The 19,522-nt window shown below is 40.0% G+C and overlaps 1 protein-coding gene across 2 annotated transcripts; it reads left to right on the forward strand.

Moving 5' to 3' along the window:
• The first annotated feature begins 600 nt into the window (after positions 1 to 600).
• Positions 601 to 19,270, forward strand: DUSP11 (dual specificity phosphatase 11). Of its 2 annotated transcripts, XM_021699096.1 has the most exons (9): positions 601 to 990; positions 2,641 to 2,716; positions 7,244 to 7,375; positions 10,403 to 10,526; positions 14,127 to 14,187; positions 16,643 to 16,689; positions 16,973 to 17,048; positions 17,274 to 17,459; positions 18,789 to 19,270. In XM_021699096.1, the coding sequence occupies exons 1-9, from the start codon at positions 890 to 892 to the stop codon at positions 18,982 to 18,984; spliced, it is 999 nt and encodes a 332-aa protein (XP_021554771.1). In that variant the 5' UTR covers positions 601 to 889; the 3' UTR covers positions 18,985 to 19,270. The 2 variants fall into 2 exon arrangements, with proteins under 2 accessions (XP_021554771.1, XP_021554772.1); XM_021699097.2 differs by lacking the exon at positions 17,274 to 17,459 and having other exon boundaries at positions 759 to 990.
• Positions 19,271 to 19,522: the final 252 nt, after the last annotated feature.

Below are 19,522 nucleotides of genomic sequence, written 5' to 3' on the forward strand. Positions count from 1 at the left end.
TTGCGAGAGAGAGAATGAGAGACAGAGAGTACGAGAGGGAGGAGGGTCAGAGGGTCAGAGGGAGAAGCAGACTCCCCGCTGAGCAGGGAGCCCGATGCGGGACTCGATCCCGGGACTCCAGGATCATGACTTGAGCCCAAGGCAGTCGCTTAACCGACTGAGCCACCCAGGCGCCCCACTCCAACAGTTCTATCTCTAGGTTTTTAGATACAGACGTATACATATTTCAGGGCATTTACGTTGCAGCCTGTCTGTAACAGAGAACAAAAACCTGAAAATAACTAAAAGTCCATCAATATTGGACTGGATATATAGATTATGTTTCTTATAATCAATGAAATACTATGCATACCAGGCATTAAAAAGAACAGAACGGATGTATGCATAAATTGACTGGGAAAATCAGTACCCAAGATAGATTGTAGGATACATATACTAACTGCTTTTGTATAAAATAGGAGATATCCATATATGTACAAGTGTATACACACACACACACACACAATAAGTATGAATGTGAGCAGTTGGAAAATATCTGGAAGAACCACACAAGGAACTGCAGAAGTGAGACTTAACTTTCATTCCATATCCTGTACTATTTGAATTCTTAAGTGTACGTACACGCTCATCGAACCTGTGCTACCGGCCCCCAGCTTAGGAGGGCACTGTGGTTCCCTGACTCCTGTTTAGTAATCAAACTACAGTCGGCCAGCCAGCGTGGTGACGTCATCACGTCTGTCGGTGGCGCGTGCGCAGTAGTAAAGGGCCCGGGAACTGCGTGGGTTGCTGCCTATTCGCTTCCGGTCCGGGATCTTGTTTTGGCACCGAGGGCCCTGGGCTGGCGGCTTTGTCGCTCTTGCCGTTGGGTGGGCGGCATCTTGGGGCCCAGATGAGCCAGTGGCATCATGCCCGCGGCGGCTGGGGCCAGGGACGGGCGTTCTCTGGACGTAGCTCGGCCAAGAAGAAGCGCGGAAACCACGTCCCGGAAAGGTAATCCGCCTTGGCCCCTGGGCGTGGCCTTGCAGCTCGGAGCTCCCGGGCCTGGGCTCCATCGCTTGTGGTGTCTATCTGCCCCAGTCCCCGCCGAGCGCTTGGCCGGTCCGCCCTAGCTGGGAGGCAGTGATGCTCTCGCTGCTCCGCCCACAGTATCTGATCATCTGTGAGGTTCTGATTTCTCCCCATTCTGTTAAAAGCGAGGCTCTGGCCATTGCTTTTCCGGTAAAATGCAGAGGGACGGCTTTTTAAGATGGGACTGCCAGTGTTGGGGACACCCCTTAATTACCAGATTGGAGTCTCCCACAATTTCTCGTGCCGTGTTATTTTGGCACAGCAAATATGACTAATAAGAACCAAGTTCGAGTGAAAAAAACCCGCCAGGACGTCCGAACTTTCCACCGAAAAAGTTGATTTTATATTGTTTCCAAGAATCACAGGGATCACATACTGTTGCTTCCTAACACGTCTCATTTGTTGACCGCTGCTTCTGTACAAATGTTTAATTTTGAGACCTTGCTCGTGTGTGCATTGAACTCTTGTATTCCTTGAGACCTTCCTTTCCTCCCTTTCCTACATCAAGTCCCCTTCATTTTAACTCCTGAATATCTTTAATCTGTCAGCTTCTCTCTGTCAGCATCCTAAGACAGAATTTGCCTGATCTGTTGCAGTTAGGTCCTGACTAGTGTACGTGTATCTACTCTTGTTGCCTTCCAATCCATTCTTCACACAAGAAGTCCTTTTAATAGACTAGTTCAAATATTGCTCATAAACATATACCAAAAACATTGTTTTAAGAATAAAAAGAAACTGGGCGCCTGGGTGGCTCAGTCGTTAAGCGTCTGCCTTCGGCTTAGGTCATGATCCCAGGGTCCTGGGATCGAGTCCCACATTGGGCTCCCTGTTCTGCAGGAAGCCTGCTGCTCCCTCTTCCACTCCCCCTGCTTGTGTTCCTGTTCTCGCTGTCAAATAAATAAATAAAACCTTTAAAATAAAATAATAAAAAGAAACTTTTTACACATAGTCTTTAAGACTCTGCATATTCTAGACTTCTCTCTTGCTTCTCCAGCCCCATCTTGTGCCACTTTTGTCCTCACTTTCTGTGCTTCAGCTATACTGAATTAACCTTAGTTAACTAACTCATCCTACAGACATCAGCTCAAATATCACTTTTCACTGTGACTCCTAACATTACTAAGTGAAGTTCATGGTCCCTTTTCTATCAGGTTGTCTTTTAAAATATGAACTTGAAGTTCCCTATTGACTGATTTTGAAGGCATCAGTTGTATAAGGACTAAAAATAAACTGTGAAGTGAAAGAATTGAATTTAAATTATTTCAACAGGTATGTATCAATGACATCTTGGTAATCAGGATTAGTCTAGGTTTTATCAGGGAAACAAAAGTACTGGCCAACTCTGGTTTTAGATCTGCCCTATTTGTTGAGACCTTTGCACTGTTTTGTTGCCTTGTATCTAGGACGGTAGAAGTTGTTACTAAATGGTGTTGAATAAGTGGAACAACAAAATTCAAAGCAAAGAGGAGGGGACCTATTGTGTGGGCTATGGTTTCCATTTACAAGGAGCCTTCATTTTATGCAGGGAGATGGGCTAACATAAAATTTGGCTAACAAAAAATGTATTAATAGGTGGAAAGACTACCTCCCAGTTGGACAACGGATGCCTGGGACTCGTTTCATTGCTTTCAAAGTTCCTTTGAAAAAGGTGAGCAAAAGTTGATTCAGTATTTCACAAATCCGAATTCATGATGTAGAACACTGGTGCTCAACCATGTCACACTCCATCCCCCCCCCTTTTTTTTAAGTTTTTATTTTTTATAGTAATCTCTGTACCCAATGTGGGGCTTGAACTCACGACCCAAAGGTCAAGAGTCCCATGCTCAGGGGCGCCTGGGTGGCTCAGTTGGTTAAGTGTCTGACTCTTGATCTCAGCTCACGTCTTGATCTCAGGGTCAAAAAAAAAGTGGGGGTGCCTGGGTGGTTCAGTTGGTTAAGTGTCTGCCTTTGGCTCAGGTCATGATCTCGGGGTCCTGAGATCGAGCCCATGTCAGGCGCTCTGCTCATCTGGAGCCTGCTTCTCCCTCTCCCTCTGCCTGCCGTTCTTCCTGCTTGTGCGCTCTCTCTCTCTCTCTCTCTCTGTCAAATAAATAAGTAAAAAAGAGCCACATGCTCTACCAACTGAGCCAGCCAGGCACCCCTCCATTGTCCCTTTTTAATAGCAAATACTTTGTTATATCCCCTTTACTATTCTGAAATAAAATTCATAATAAATACTACTTCCATACTTAATTTTAAAGAAAAAAATCAATGTAATGCTGAAACCAATAATATAAACAATAAATAAAGTAACTTATAATAAAGTAATATGTATTAATTTCAATATGTAGGGGCACCTGGGTGGCTCAGTTGTTAAGCGTCTGCCTTCAGCTCAGGTCATGATCTCAGGGTCCTGGGATCGAGCCCCACATCAGGCTCCCTGCTCCACAGGAAGCCTGCTTCTCCCCCTCCCACTCCCCGCTTGTGTTCCCTCTCTCTCTGTGTCTCTCTCTGTCAAATAAATAAAATCTTTAAATAAAAAAAAATAATTAAAAAAAATTTCAATATGTAAATATTTGGGCATGACTATATTAGAAATAAAAACGTAGTCAGTTAACTTGCACCATGAATACAAAAACTGCAAATGCAGATTGAACTAGGTGGATTTTCTTGCCTTACTGGCAGGAATTTCCGTGACAGTGAACAGCTCTTAGTAGATTTTCAAATAAAACAAAGTATACGACCTTTCCTTGGCTGATACTGTGATTACTATCTTGGAAAATTCAATGTACTTTAAAACTAGGCAGAAAAACTCTTGTATTTATTTGTGAAATGAAGTTAGATTTTAAGGCTTAGATAATTATGAAACAGTTTTTCACCTGTATGAGCATTGAACAGGATATTCAAAAGTCATTGTCCGCGTGGCCGCCGAGGCACGATGTGGGGTGGGGGGGGGGCAGCAGCACCTACAGGCCTGTCACCGGGCTCTTGGAGGTGCAACAGAGCCTGTGAGGGGAAGATGAATGAAGATCGTCCTGACGTTTTCTGAAAACTCTCCGAGGATGGCTGCGATAAAACCACTAGGAGCACAACTGCATGTAATGAGCATTTAGGTAGCTGCAGGTGAATGTTCCAGTCCATAACTAAGGTGGTAGAAAATTCTTCATTGCCTCAAAGGCATGCAGTTGGAATGAAAAATGAAGAATTGGTTAAGAAGACATGAAGCAGATGATGAAAATTAATATTTTTATTTAACACTGATCACTCACAGTAAGCTATGTAGAAAAATAAGTGTTGGAATACTTTTATTTTATTATTATTATTTTTTAACATTTTATGTATGTATTTGAGAGAGAGAGAAAGAGCACAAGCAGAGGGAATGGCAGAGGGAGAGGGAGAAGCAGACTCCCCGCTGAGCAGGGAGCCCGACGTGGGGCTTAATCCCAGGACCCTGGGATCATGACCTGAGCTGAAGGCAGATGCTTAACTGACTGAGCCACCCAGGTGCCCCTGTTTGAATACTTTTAATTGCAGGGCAATAAAGTCTCTTATCTAAAAAAAAAAAAAAGGTGTGAGACACATTTGTAGGATTGTATGAATTTGGCAAGATTTCTAGCACCCATGATCCGCATTGACTAAATGCTAATAAGACCTCTTCACTCCCATCATCATAACCAAACCCCTTCCCCCCCCAAAAAAAAGAACCCCAATGACCTGGATTAGTAAGTCAGGATTTCAGCAAGGAAATTCTGAAAATTGTGTTTTTGTTTGAAATAAGGAAGGAATAGGTGGGAAAAGCATTTGGCCAGTATAAAAAAGGCAAGAAGAGACTCATGTCTCATTAAACTGCCCAGCATAGAATGGATTGGTATCTGAAAAAGCCTACTTTGAATGTATTGGGAATTTATTTAATTTGTGACTCATAGGTCAGAGTTCCTTTCTCACCTGTTATGTCAGTTCTTCTGCATCTGGACTTAAAAACTAGTCTTTTCATATAGGTAAACATATGGTTCTTACATCCATTAACACAAGCGTGGTGCTGTTGAATAAGTTGAATAGTGTTTGGCATATAATAAATATTAGCAAATATTTGTGGAATGAACCCCCCCCACTTGTGGTTACTGTGAATTATCTCCTATATTTCTTCTTTTCTCTGTGCAACTGTCCTAATTCCCTAACTCCCTACTCCATGGCCTCTAAAAGTGGATTCCTGAGTTCTACCAGGGTCCCTGCTTAGCCCCTTGCCTAAAAGTACATCAGTAAGATAGGAAGACTCTGCGGTTTCCCTTCCTTCACACAGCCACAAATCTTTCCTGTATGATATAGTGATAAAAAGCCTCCTCCTAGCTCTGTATACTCAGGTTATCTGTATTCAGCATTGGGATTATTTAGGCACTGTAAAGGGAATTACAGAGCTGCGTAAGCACCCCAGTGCAGGTTTTTTCATGCTTAGAGTCAGGGAGTAAAATGTCACATGGATTTCCTGTGTGTTTTATGGAAGTCACCCAAAGAAAAGCAGCCCCAATACTTGACTGTCACTTCTCATGCACATTGGAATTTAAAATAGAATATGTTAAGTGTCACATAAATGCCATGGCAAGAAATACCAAGGAATTCAAAGGAGGGGGAAATGATAACAGGAAGGCTTCCTAAAGGGTTTGTGACTTAAATTAGTTACCTAAAGTTAGTTGTTCACATGGCTAGAGATGATATATGATCCATCAGCTCCAAGTGTGCAAGAAGCTTATTGGAGAGATTGTATGTATGCCTTGTTGTAATTAATTTACTCTTGTTCAAAAGTTTCACAGTATTATGTGGAAGACTCAACATCATCAATCTGTCAAATCTTCCTAAGTTTGTTATAAATTTAACATCATCTCAAATAGGCCGATTCTACAACTCATAAAGAAAAGTAAACCTAAATAGCCAGGAAAATTCTGAAAAAGAAGAATAATGGTGGAAGTAGATCACGTAGCCCTGCCAGGTATTAAGCCTGTATTAAAAGTGTTGCTAGAGGGGTGCTCAGGGGTGGCTCAGTTGTTAAGCGCCTGCCTTTGGCTCAGGTCATGGTCCCGGGGTCCTGGGATCGAGCTCTGCATCGGGCTCCCTGCTTGGCGGGGAGCCTGCTTCTCCTTCTCCCTCTGTCTACCACTCTGCCTACTTGTGCTCTCTCTCTGTCAAATAAATAAATAAAATCTTTAAAAAAAAAAAAAGTGTTGCTAGAGCACAGGGGATTTTTAGGGCAGTGAAACTATTCTGTGTGATACTATAAGGGTAAATACGTGTCATACATTGATCAAAACCCATAGAATGTACAATACATAATGATTTGTAACGTAAACTGTGGACTTTGAAAATGACGTGTCAGTGTTGGTTCATTGATTATTCTAACAGATGGACCACAGTGGTTTGGAATGTTGATGGGGGAAAGCTGTGTGGGGTAAAGGAGAGAGGGTATAAGAAGGAACTCTGCTTTCTGCTCAGTTTTGCTTTGAACCTAGAACTGCTCTAAAAACTAGTCTATTAATCACCGCCCCCCCAAAAAAGCGTGTTGCTCGCATTTGAATAACCAAACAGATCCATGAGCAGAGTACGTAAATAAGCCAAATACATAAAAGAATATTTAGCAATAAAAGCCACCCTTCGTATATATGAGTATTCAAGAAGTATTTAGAAGTACCTTTTTAGGGGCACCTGGGTGGCTCAGTCGTTAAGCATCTGCCTTCGGCTCAGGTCATGATCCCAGGGTCCTGGGATCGAGCCCCGCATCGGGCTCCCTGCTCCGCGGGAAGCCTGCTTCTCCCTCTCCCACTCCCCCTGCTTGTGTTCCCTCTCTCGCTGTGTCTTTCTCTGTCAAAATAAATAATTAAAATCTTTAAAAAAACAAAACAAAAGAAGTACCTATTTATAGGTGTTCCACATGGAGCTGGAGATACAGTGGTGGGCAAAATTGATGCAGTCCCAGCCTTCTGGGAGTTAAAGTCTGGTTAGGAGATCAACATACAACAAACACAAATAAATACATTAGAAGTGAGCTTATTTTCTTCCCTCTCATCTCTAGAAGAAAGGATTGTAACATAGCTTGTAAATTTCAGCAGAATGGAAACTGCTTTGAATCTCATTGTGTGTTGGCATCACAAGGCTTGAATAAATGGAAAAGGGTTTTAAGCACATGTTTGCTGTTTCTCTCTAACAGAGTTTTGAAAAGAACCTTGCTCCAGAAGAACGTTTTTCACCCTTGGATCTTTTTAACAAAATCCAAAAACAGAATGAAGAACTTGGACTAATTATTGATTTAACTTATACTCACCGCTATTATAAACCAGAGGTAAATGGAACCCTTCATTGAAAAGAACCTACTTTCTGATACTGTAATAATGCTTAGTAATTCAGGAATTATCATCTTATGCTAAGGTGAATCCTGGTTTTCTTCCATGGGTAATAATTCCAAAAGGGAACTTGGTGGTTTCCTTAAGTACGTATTTCTAATTGGTGTCTCAAAATGAGATTAAAGACATGAATTAAACTGTAATATGGGACAGTAGGCTATGTGCTGAAGAAATTTTATAAGCTTCCATGTTCCATATTTTGAAAATGAAATAAGCTTTCAGTAAGAATAGTAGCAGCCCTAAAAGGAAAGAAATGAATATCCATTATGTCTTTAGCACTTATTTTAAGCAGTTGCCTGAGCATGTGAGTATCATGGTAAAAGACAACTGCTCTCTAAATTTCATGCTTTTCTTTTCCTAATATCTCTTGATAAAAGACAGAAGCCCGTATGATCTGTTGGCCTATGTGGCATATCAGTGGGATGGAATTATCCTTCTGACCAATTTCATGGCCTTGTACAACAGTAACACCTAAAGTTTATTAATATTTGTAAATCAGTTGGCTATTTAAAAAGTACTTTTACATGCATTAACTTAGTTAATCCTCCCAGCAGTCGTTTGCTGATGAAGTAGTAGGAGTACTGGTATCTCCTGAGTGCTTACTCTGCGCTATGCTCGGGGGATAGATGATTATTACAGTTGCTAATTTTATAGATGATAAAACTTGAGTCTCAAAAAAGGAAGAATTGACACTTAAATTCAGTTATTCCTCTTGTTTTTTTTTTTTATTGTGGTCAAATATACATAAATAATTATCATCTTAACCAATCATAAGCATTCAATTCAGTGGTATTAAATACATTCACAATGTTGTGTAACCATCATCACTGTCTATAACCAAAAGTTTTTCATCATTCTAAAGGAAAACTACACCCATTAAACAAATAATTCCACTTCCTCTCCCTACAGCAGTAACCTCTATGGTAGTTTCTGTCTCTGTGAATTTGACTATTCTAGGTACTTCATGTGAGTGGAATCCTACAATATTTGTCCTTCTGTGTCTGACTTCATTAAACGTAATGTTTTCAAGGTTCATCCATGTAACAAAATGTCATTCCTTTTTATGGCTAATAAATACTCCATTATGTATACATTCCATATTTTGTTTATCTGTTAACCTTTGATGGGCACTTGAGTTGTTTCCACTTTTTGGCTATTGTGAATAATGCTGCTGTGAATGATGGTATACCAGTATTGAGTCAGATCCCTGCTTTCAACTCTTCTAAATATATATGTAGGAGTGGAAGTTACTGGATCATATGGTAGTTCAACGTTTAGAAACCTTTGAGAAACCATCAAACTGTTTTCCAGTGTCGTTTTGTTTTTAAACAGTTATCACAAATTTTAAACATACACAGAAGTAGACATAATACTGTGGGTAAACATTGTACACCCATGAACTCATCCAGCTTTAATCTTTACTAATTGATGGCTATCGTGTTTCTTCTGTATATCTACTGGTTTCACCCCATTCTATGTTATTTTGAAGCAGATACCATATATCATATAATTTCACCTGTACATTTTTGGTATATATATTTAAAATACAGGACTTTTATTTTTTACTGTCATTATTTAACATTAAATATCCAGTCAGTACTCAAATTTTTAATTGTCTTTTAAATGTCATAAAAAAGGTTTTTTAAGAGTTTGAATTAAATCCAAATAAGGTCCACACTTTGCCTTTGATAATTAGGTCTCTGAAGTTCTATTTAGTCTGTAGATTCTCCCTCCATGTCTCTCTCACTTTCTTTTTTATCCTCTGGTGAATTTTATTTTTTTAAGAAACCAGGTAGTTCATTCTGATTTGATGATTCCTTCCGCATGTCTTATTAACATATTCTTCAATCCTTTTATTTCCTGTAAATTGGTAGTTGGACCTAGAGGCTTGATCAGATTCAGGCTTGAATTTTTTTTTTGCAAGACAGTTTCAGAGGTGATGATATGTTCTTCTGTGGAGACATAAAGTGATTATCTCTTTTTGTGATACTAGTAATCACTGATGATTGATATCTACACCTGTTAATTCATTTGGGACTTCAGAAAATAGTGAATTCTATTCCTTTTTAATTTATTAGCTGGGTATATTTCTATCAAGAGAAGCTTCCCCTCATCATCTATTTGGTTGACCAGTTACAGAGGCATGATTCTTTTATTTAACAGGTATCAAAATAATGAGTTGATTCACTAATATCCTCCAGTGATGACCAATAAATTTTATTTACTTTTTGTATCATGTACTTCATTGCAGTTATTATTCTCATTGAGGCACAAATGGAGGCCCTATCTTTGCCCAGTTGCTTCTCAGTGTTTCTCATTAGAAACTCAGTGCTCCTGAGTCTTTTAGACATGACATTAGTTGTTTCTAGGCTTTTTCTGTGGTCAGGGCTAGGAAATGTGTATGTTTATTTTTAATATAAAATAAATCATAGGTTCATACTGGTACTTTCCATTTAAATTCAGAACTATAGGATTTTCACTTAAGCACTTCTTTTATTGGTGTCTAATTTCTCCCACCTCAAGAATACCAGTTCTCAACAGTGCCTGCAATTTGCTTTATCTTAAAATTCAAATCCAAGTTTTTCTGATGCTGTTCTACTGTTCTGCTTAAATCACAGCTGCTTTATGACCCTTAAAATATAAAACATTAAGTAAAACTACTTACATAATTCATCGTTTTATATGCATTCATTCACATGGACTTGCTTTCAGGCTTGTATGCCTATTGCCTATCCATTCTGTAGGGTTTTTTTGTTTTTGTTTTTTTCCATTCTGTAGTTTTAATGAAAATCAGATGATACTTCCCGGTTGGAACAGCCTGGAGAAAAAATGGCTCTTTTATCAGAATTACTGACAAACTATGTTTATTAATAATCTCTTGGTTTATAGTCTGGCTTCTCTGATTATTTTTTTACTTCTTTCCTTACAAATGAAATAATACATATTTTCATGGTTTTGCCTTACAGGACTTACCAGAAACTATTCCTTACTTAAAAATTTATACAATTGGGCATCAGGTGCCTGATGATGACACTATTTTTAAATTCAAATGTGCTGTTAATGAGTTTTTAAAAGAAAATACAGATAACGGTGAGTTTGGTTTTTTTCTCTTACCTGAACTTTGGTATGCATTTTGAATGGGTTTGGGATTTTTACTATTTTTAATAGTTTTAACATTAGGCCTGTTGTATATGATAATGTTAAGGTAGAAATGTCACATGGTGCGGATAGAGTGAGGTGTTTTTCCTTTCATAGTCACAAATAATTTAGTTTGAGAAGTGGTTTTAATGAGAAATGTGAATGAACTAGCTTCCTCCTCTCTTTTTAAAATATGTGACTGGGAAATATATACTAAAATAAAAACATTCTTTTGTCTTATTTATTGGTTCAGAGGTGAGAGGCGGGGGAAAAGGTTAAGGGTGTCAGGGTATTGGGTCAGAGGTATGGGGAGCATGGCTTGTGTGACCCTCTGCTGAAAACAAGGAAAAAAGATGTCAAGGTCTTAGGGTATATAAGACAACAAAAGGAAAAGGTTTGGAGACGGAGCCCTGGAAGCAGAGCAGAACAAGGCGCGCCAGCGGGGCAGCGTCCCCATCGTGCGCATTTCAGATACTCCTGCCGGTTTTCCCCTTTGGGCACAGATGCAGGGGGACACGACCACCTCTCATTCAGACAGAAGGGCTTTAAAAAGCTGGTGTTTCTTGTTCCTGCCTTAAGATCTACCTTACTGTGTGGGAAATAGATCTTAGTAAGCTATTAGCTTCTGAATTTTAAGGATCCACCTATCTATTTCTGGCATCTGGCTATCAGAAAGAATGTGGTATTTGCCCTATTTTAAGACTGAGGAATCCTTTGTCCTTGGAAAGCCACTGACTTAAGGACCAAGTGTGCTCATTTTGTTCTTTTTCTAACTTAAGCTTGAGGAGCATATGTTTTGTTAAGTAAATATGACAGAATAAATATTCCATATATACATACACACACACACATAAACAGGGAGTAGGGGAGAAAAAATAGAGATGGAGGTGGGAAAATAGGGGGTGGGAGGTGAGAGAGAGAAAGAGATGGGAATTTAAGGTAATTTTTCAGACTGTAACCTGGTTGCCTGATGCAGGCCCCAGCTCTCACATATCTTAAGGCCTGTTTCCAGATCTTGCCTGTACTTTAACTTTAAAACTTGAGAGGCTCGGCCCTGCCTCTGACAACCACGTCGTCTAAGGAGGAGGTCGATTCTGTGATGGGTGTTACCGTGTCTCGGAAACATTACCTCGTAAGACGGAAGGCGTTCGGGAGCAGCTGCCGTCCTGCCCGCGGCTTCCCGGCTCCCGCGCGTGCAGCTGCCCCCCCGCTGTCCCTTCTGTTCTGCGAGGGCTGGAGGTCCGTCCGAGGCCGCGTGAACGGCTCTGCAGACCTTGTTTGTTCACACGCTCTCCCGTGTTGGTCGTTTGCCTGTGTAGTGCTGCCTTCGCTCTGCTCTCTGCCCTGGCGGTCTCCGGGGCTTGCTTAGGATCCATTTTGGCTACCTCTGCTCTAGGCCCCTCCCACAGATACCAGGCTCCCCAATGAAGAGGACACAGACTCTCCACTGCCTAGAACTGGTAGAGACTCAGAAAATATGTTGGTTCGGTAAATGCCGAGAGCCTTTTAGATTTGTTGGTAGGGCACGGGGATACAGAGGTGATAGCAGTCTGTGTTCATTAGAAACTAACAGTTACCTGGGAAGATGAACGGGTGGTACCTATAAGACAGTGGGTTAATTATAATAAAAGAATTAAGTGCAATTAAGGAATATGGAGGAGAGTTTGAGGGAGGTCTGACTGAGGAGACCGCATTTGAGCTGGGCTGTGGGGAAGAGGATTTTGCCAGAATGAGAAAGGGAATGTCCCGGTTTGGAGACAGGTGCAAAAGGCGTAGGCCTTGACCTTGTGCCTGGGGGTGGCAGCCTCTGGAATGACCAGAGGATGGTGTGAAAGGGCGTAGAATTCACATGTTCATTTTCAACAAACATTTATAGGACACTTTTTAAGTTAAAGGCACTGTTCTAGGAAGCAGGAATAGAAGAAAGTTCTTGCCCTTTTATACTCTGCATTCTAATGGGGGAGGGGGATAAATAAGTAACTATATGAAATGTCAGATGGTGATAAGATGCTTTGGAGAATAGCAAACAGGATTCAGAAGTGATGCGTGTGTTGGGTGATCAGGGAGGGCCTCTCTATTAAGATGTCATTTGAGTAAAGCCTTAAAAGAAGTGAGGAACCATTGGCCATCTGAGGAGTTTGGGGGGACAGTGTTCCAAAGCAGAGGGAACAGTCGGTGCAGAGCCCCTGAGGCATGACTATGCTGGCATGTTTGAGTAAGGAGGCCAGTGTAGCTGGAGTGGGGAACGTGTGTGAGGTCAGGGTGTAGAAATGGGATCTGAGCGGTTGGCAGGGGCAGGAGGAGGTGGATCATGGAGGTCCCTGTAAGTCCTAGTTTGAATCATTGTGGTCATGCAGTTCAGTTGGAGAGATTGATGATACCGTTTATAAAGAGTTCTAAATGCTGTGCTAAATGGAGGTTTTTAAGCAAGGGAGCAACCCTACGAGTTTATATTTTAGGAAGATCACCTCTTCCATATGAAGGGTCACTTGAAAGAGACAAAATTTAGAGGTAGGGAGATAGTAGCTCGGGCAGGAGAGGACGAGTGCTTTCCTACCAGACACCTCCTAGTCACAGACATACATTTTGCAGAGATCAACTACACCTGATCGTTTTTGATTTAATTTCTCACATAATTTTTTAATTCATTTTATTTTTTAAGATTTTATTTATTCATTTGAGACAGAGAGATGGCAGAGAGAGGACATGAGCAGGGGGAGAGACAGAGAGAGAGGGAGAAGCAGGCTCCCTGCTGAGCCAGGAGCCCAACATGGAGCTCAGTCCCAGGACCTGGAGATCATGACCTGAGCCCCTGAGCCGAAGGCAGACACTTCACCACTTGAACCACCCAGGCGCCCCTCGCGTAATTTTTTTTAATGATGGACTAAGAAATACTATGGCACAGGTTGGAAAAATCTTAGACTTGATTCTAGTCTTTGTTCTGTCTGCCTGCTGTGCAGCTTGGGCTTACATCTCCAGTTCTCACTTTTTCATCGTAAAATACGAACAGTGCTGCTTCCCCAGGTGCTTCACCAGCACACAGACTGTGGTGTGTGAGGAGCAGCAAATGAGCGAAGGGATGGAAGCGCTTTGGGGATTCATGAGTCCCGCAGAAACTGTTCTTTTTCATATTCAGTATCCAAAGAAAAGGCATTTGATTTGTCTCCCTCAAAAACAAGTTTCATTCTTCTAGCCTGTTTTTGTTTTTCTTTTTGCTCTCATTTTCTATAATTAAATCAGTTGCTGATGGACATCCTATGTTAAGAAGCTGGGTTCCTCTCAGTGCCATTTTAGCTGTTAGTACCTGACCAGGCCTTCTCCAGTTTACACGATTGCAGCTAAGAGGGGCTATGCAGAATTTCTCAGAGGCAGTGAATTTCTACTTTATGTTAGATAATTCTTTATAGTGTATTCCTAAAATAACACACTCTCTATCAGTTATTCCTCTTCAGGGGAGTGGTAGTGTTGTGGCAACTAATAAATGGTACTCTAAAGAAAATTCTAGAAATGTATCTACTTCACTTACTTAACTCCGTATTCCTTGTTTTGTAGACAAACTCATTGGTGTTCATTGTACCCATGGTTTAAACAGGACTGGCTATCTCATCTGCAGGTGAGTTGCCAACCCCAAAAGACAGACCACGTTTAAGTTGTTTTGTTTACAATAGTAGTGTAAGCTAGTTGCAAACAATGCAGTTGGTATTGAAAGGTATGAAGTAGAAAGCAGTCTTGCTCCTCACCCAAAGATTACCACCAGTAATAATTTAGTATGTATTTTTTCAGACTTAAAAATGCAGAGAGATACAAGTATATACATGTAATTTAATCGTGTAATATTTTAGATACCCCGTTTTATAATTTAATATATTGTGGACATCTTCCTGTGAAAGTATTTGGAAACCTCATTCTTTTTTAGAAGCTGCATTGTTCCTTTGCTTCCTGATGAACATAAAAGTCAGAAGTTTTTAATATTTTAAAACACTGAATCAGGGCGCCTGGGTGGCTCAGTTGGTTAAGCGACTGCCTTCGGCTCAGGTCATGATCCTGGAGTCCCTGGATCAAGTCCCGCATCAGGCTCCCTGCTCGGCAGGGAGTCTGCTTCTCCCTCTGACCCTCCCCCCTCTCATGTGCTTGCTCTCTCTCATTCTCTCTCTCTCAAATAAATAAATAAAATCTTTAAAAAAAAATAAAATAAAACACTGAATCAGTGAACATTCCTATATGAACAAATTTGAATATATATGCTATTTTCTCAGATAATTTCACTCAGAATGGAATTTTTGAATCAAAGAATTTATACATTTGTTCATTCAGAAAAGACTGAGCATCTGTTCTCTGTAAGCACCGTGCTGGGTGCTAGCAAAAAGACTTCGGAGACTTGACTTGCTTTTTGTGAACTCTAACAGTCTAGAGAGAGAATAGACATTCAGGAATCACACAAATGCATGTGGAATTAGAGCTCTGACAAATGCCAAGGAGAGGGACATGGTACATAAGAGCATGTTAATAGGAGGGATTTGACCTTAGCATGGAGAATACAGAATGTTTCTTTGGGGATGTTTGGGCTGATATCTGAAGGATGTTGAGGTATTAACCTGTTAGACACTGGGGAGAGAATTCTGGGCATAAGGAACAGCAAAGACTGATAATAGGAAAGCATATGCTGTGTTGGAACGAGCCAGGGAGGCTGGGCAATGGGAAATACGGTGTTAAAATGGAGCTGAAAAGTTTAAAAAAAAAAAAAAAAAGGTTGGGGGTGGGAGTGCCTGGCTGGCTCAGGAGGGAGAGCATGTGACTCTTGATCTCAGGGTCATGAGTTTGAGCCCCGTGTTGGGTGTGTAGATTACTTGTTGTTCATTTTTGGGGTTTTTTTTGAGATTAGTTTAAAAAAAAAGTTTAAAATGAGCTGGAGGGGCACCTGGCTGACTCAGTCAGAAGGGCATGTGACTCTTGATCTTGGGATCTTGAGTTCAAGCCCCATATTGGCCATAAAGATTACTTTAAAAAAAGTTTAAAATGGAGCTGGAAGTATGGGGAGGAGCTAGATCATGCAGGTCTGTGTTTAGACTTTATCTTAAGAGTAATTGAAAACCACTGAACTTTTTTTTAAGGGTGAGTATATAGAACATAATCAAATTTGCATTTTCAAGCCATCGTTTTGCTGCTAACTGGAGAATATGCTGCGGGGGTGGGGGAAAGAATGGAAGCAAGGAGAAAAGTTAGGCTTTTGTAGAAATCAAGGCATGATGGTGGCTTGGACCAGGGTGTGGTGGTCATTTGGGTAGAAGGATGTGGACATATTCTAGAGATGCACATTGTTAGGACTTGGTAGTATGTTGCAGATGAGGGTGAGGGAGAGATGGCTGGCGGTGAGAGTGACTCCTAAGCTGCTTCTGGCCCATACAGTTGGTTAGATGGTATTTAGATTTGATGTTAATATTCTTCCCCATTTGTCTTTTGCTATTGTTGGTTCCTGATAAATACTCTGTCATATTAAGTCTCCTGTTTCTAGTATATAAAACACTTTGATAAAAATGACTGTTGTGGGGTGCCTGGGTGGCTCAGTGGGTTAGGCGTCTGCCTTCAGCTCAGGTCATGATCCCAGGGCCCCAGGATTGAGCCCCATGTTGGGCTTCCTGCTCAGCGGGGAGTCTGCTTCTCCCTCTGCCCCTCCCCCCTGCTCTGCTCTCTCACTCTCTCTCAAATAAATAAATAAAATCTTAAAAAACAAAACCAAAAAAACAAAAATGACTGTTGTATTTTTATCAGATACCTTTTTAACGTCTGCCAGTTTGGTCCTGTATTTTCTTCTCTTTCATTTATTAATTAAATTGTTGTGTTAATGTAAATAATTATATTAATAGATTTGCTAAAGTTGGGTCATCCTTGGAATAAAGTCTTTTTGTGGTCATGATATATCATTCTTTAATAATTATTGGATTAGATGTGCTAATATTTTCTTAGGATTTTTAGATCTATATTTTTAAGTGAAATTGGACCTTTTTTGAAAACACTTGATTTTTTTCTTTTCATATATATAAATGACTTGAATTATGTTGTTTTATTAGATATTTGATTGATGTACAAGGCATGAGGCCAGATGATGCAATTGAATGTAAGTATGAGGGTTGTCACTATTTTTTCCTTTTTATAAAAGTATATTTTCCTTTTATAAAAATGTAGATGAATTTCTCAAATTTTAGAAAAAAGGAATGTTTGTAATTCATTTGCTCTGACACAATACATTCTTTTGCCGAAAGTTTATAAAGGGATGTATCTGGAAATAGTGAGGTATAACTGGCTGAATAATTAGTCAGTGGATTTCAGCTTTGATCTGCTTTCTCTGGGAAAGATTTGCTATTTGTACAGTGATTTCTAACAGTTCATCCACTCTTCAGTATTCAATAGGTGCCGCGGACATTGCTTGGAAAGACAGAACTACATTGAAGACCTTCAGAAAGGTCCCATCAGAAAGTAAGTTGCATTTTATATGTGAGATCTCCGGTTAGGGAGATCTTTTTTTACATCATTTAAGTTGTACATATCCATTCTTCTTGTAGCTTATTTACTTGCTCGGGGAACTCTAAACAAACGGGGAGGGGAGGATGGGATTCTTATTTTCATGGGCCGAAATATCCTCACTAAATTGGCTACAGAATTTGGAAACCATTAATACTGTGTGGGAATGTTCTCTTTGAGGAATTGGGATTCCAGTGTATCCAGATCAAGTGGTTTTGAAGATGCAACACATATGATGGAACCTGTCCACACCACTATTAAGTCTGTTAACCAAGGACATTGGTATAACCTATATCAGACCCAAGGTTACCCAGTACCTTCTCGGCATTTCCACACCCAGACCCAGGATTTGCAGCAGTCAGTAAGGTATCTCTGCTGTCCCCTTTCCTAGAATTGAAATAGAAATTTATATTGTAAATTATTGCAAACACATGAGAATGGTGAGAATTGATGTTTTCTAGCTGATCAGTGTCAGCTGATTAGAGGTATCATTTGCTCCATATTTTGCATTCAGGGCTGGAAAATAAAGTATAGGATGGGGGGTAATATGTGACTTTTCAGAGGCAGTTGGGAAAAGGACTTAGAAAATTGCATTGATTTTAAACTTAGTTTAAGCCAACAATTTGATGTGATTACCAAAAAGGACTTGCATTCTTAGGCTCTATTAATAGTGGTAAAGTTTGCAGAATAAAGAAGGTTGTTATTTTTTTTTTATTTTTTAAAGATTTTATTTGTTTATTTGAGAGAGAGAGAATGAGAGAGAGAGCACATGAGAGGGGGGAGGGTCAGAGGGAGAAGCAGACTCCCCGCTGAACAGGGAGTCCGATGTGGGAATCGATCCTGGGACTCCAGGATCATGACCTGAGCCGAAAGCAGTCGCTTAACCAACTGAGCCAGGTTGTTATTTAAAGAGTAAATAGGGCGCCTGGGTGGCTCAGTTGGTTAAGCGACTGCCTTCGGCTCAGGTCGTGATCCTGGAGTCCCTGGATCGAGTCCCGCATCAGGCTTCCTGCTTGGCAGGGAGTCTGCTTCGTCCTCTGACCCTATCCCCTCTCAGGTGTTCTCTCTCTCTCATTCTCTCTCTCTCAAATAAATAAAATCTTTATTTATTTATTTATTTTTTAAAGAGTAAATACAAATTATAGGAAAAAGTAGTAAAATTCCAGTATGATGTAATAAATTTACCGATCTTGCTTTTGAAGCAATTAAATTTCAGTCTTAATTTTCCAAATTTGTTGCATGTGTAGTTAATAATTAGAATTTCTACACTTTATAGCTAATTTATATATGTATTTATAAAGTGAAAGCAGCTTTCTGTTTTTAAAAATAAATACCTTAATACTGTCTCACATCAACTCTGCAAGACTTGGGGAGAAAGTATTTGATTTGAAAAGTGTGGGCATTTATCTCTGTAGGGAAAGGTTGGAATAGCTCCTGGGAACCTACTGTGTGCCAAGGTGTTGTGGTAGGTAATTTAAATATGTTGTCTTAATTTACCTTGAAAACAAGCCATGAAAATGGAAGGTATTACCTCCATTTTATAAAGAAGTAAGAAATCCAAAGATGAAGCAATTTATCTGCTAAGGTTGTACAAGCAGAAGACAGTAGAACCAGAGTGTCTGTATTACTTTATAAAGCTTTTTAATATATTTTACTAAAACTAATAATAATTCATTACTTTTTGTCTTCTTTAAGAAAATTTTCACAGAACCAGAACGTTTACCAGAGAGGCCATGTCCCTCCTCCTGGTCCCCCTGGAGAGGACTATTCACAAAGGAGGTACTCTTGGAATGTAAAGCCAAACGCCAGTCAAGCAGCCCAGAATACAGTGTGGTATCCTGGCAGTTACTACAGACTGTCGTATCCAACCTATTGTGGATGGACTGAATGACACAAATCTGTCCTGGAAATCTCTCTGCAGATAGAGCAGGACTAAAGACCAGCTGGAGTGACTTTTTGTAAGATCAGGTCAAATGAGGTTTATAATCTGTTTTACTGCTCCCTCATGTGTTCAAACTTAAAGGAAAATTACATTGATACTTACCTCTTGGCTGATAAATTTGCAGTATTTGCAACAGTAAAGGAAATAATCTGTCATTCAGTCTTAAATTTTTAAAAAGGAAGATGGTATTTTAGAACTGAGAAAGTAATAAAGAATTTCCCTTGTAAATTATTTTCTTAAAAATTCTGTCTTCCTTATCGATGTATTTCTTCTGACTAGACTTGTGATAGGAGTGTGTGTGCAGAGATTTCTGGTGTTTTTGTCATGTTCTATTATTGACCCAGTCATTAAGGCTATCTTTTTTTCCCCCTAACTGTTCAAGATTTCTATTAAAACCTACCTAAGAGACAATCTCTTTAAAATCTATTTGAAATTAGTAATTGTATTTTTGTGATTAGACGTTTCTTTCTTTGGCAGTCTGTTGTGG

The sequence above is a fragment of the Neomonachus schauinslandi genome, chromosome 10, assembly GCF_002201575.2.
Source record: "Neomonachus schauinslandi chromosome 10, ASM220157v2, whole genome shotgun sequence".
In the NCBI taxonomy this organism is placed as follows: Eukaryota; Metazoa; Chordata; class Mammalia; order Carnivora; family Phocidae; genus Neomonachus; species Neomonachus schauinslandi.

What these genes read in the sequence shown, in the direction of transcription:
- DUSP11 (XM_021699096.1), top strand. Translation starts at nt 890, where the DNA reads ATGAGCCAGTGGCATCATGCCCGCGGCGGCTGGGGCCAGGGACGGGCG. An exon ending in CAGAAAGGTCCCATCAGAAA is followed by an intron (nt 17,049 to 17,273) that starts GTAAGTTGCATT and finishes GTTCTCTTTGAG; the next exon opens with GAATTGGGATTCCAGTGTAT. An exon ending in GATTTGCAGCAGTCAGTAAG is followed by an intron (nt 17,460 to 18,788) that starts GTATCTCTGCTG and finishes GTCTTCTTTAAG; the next exon opens with AAAATTTTCACAGAACCAGA.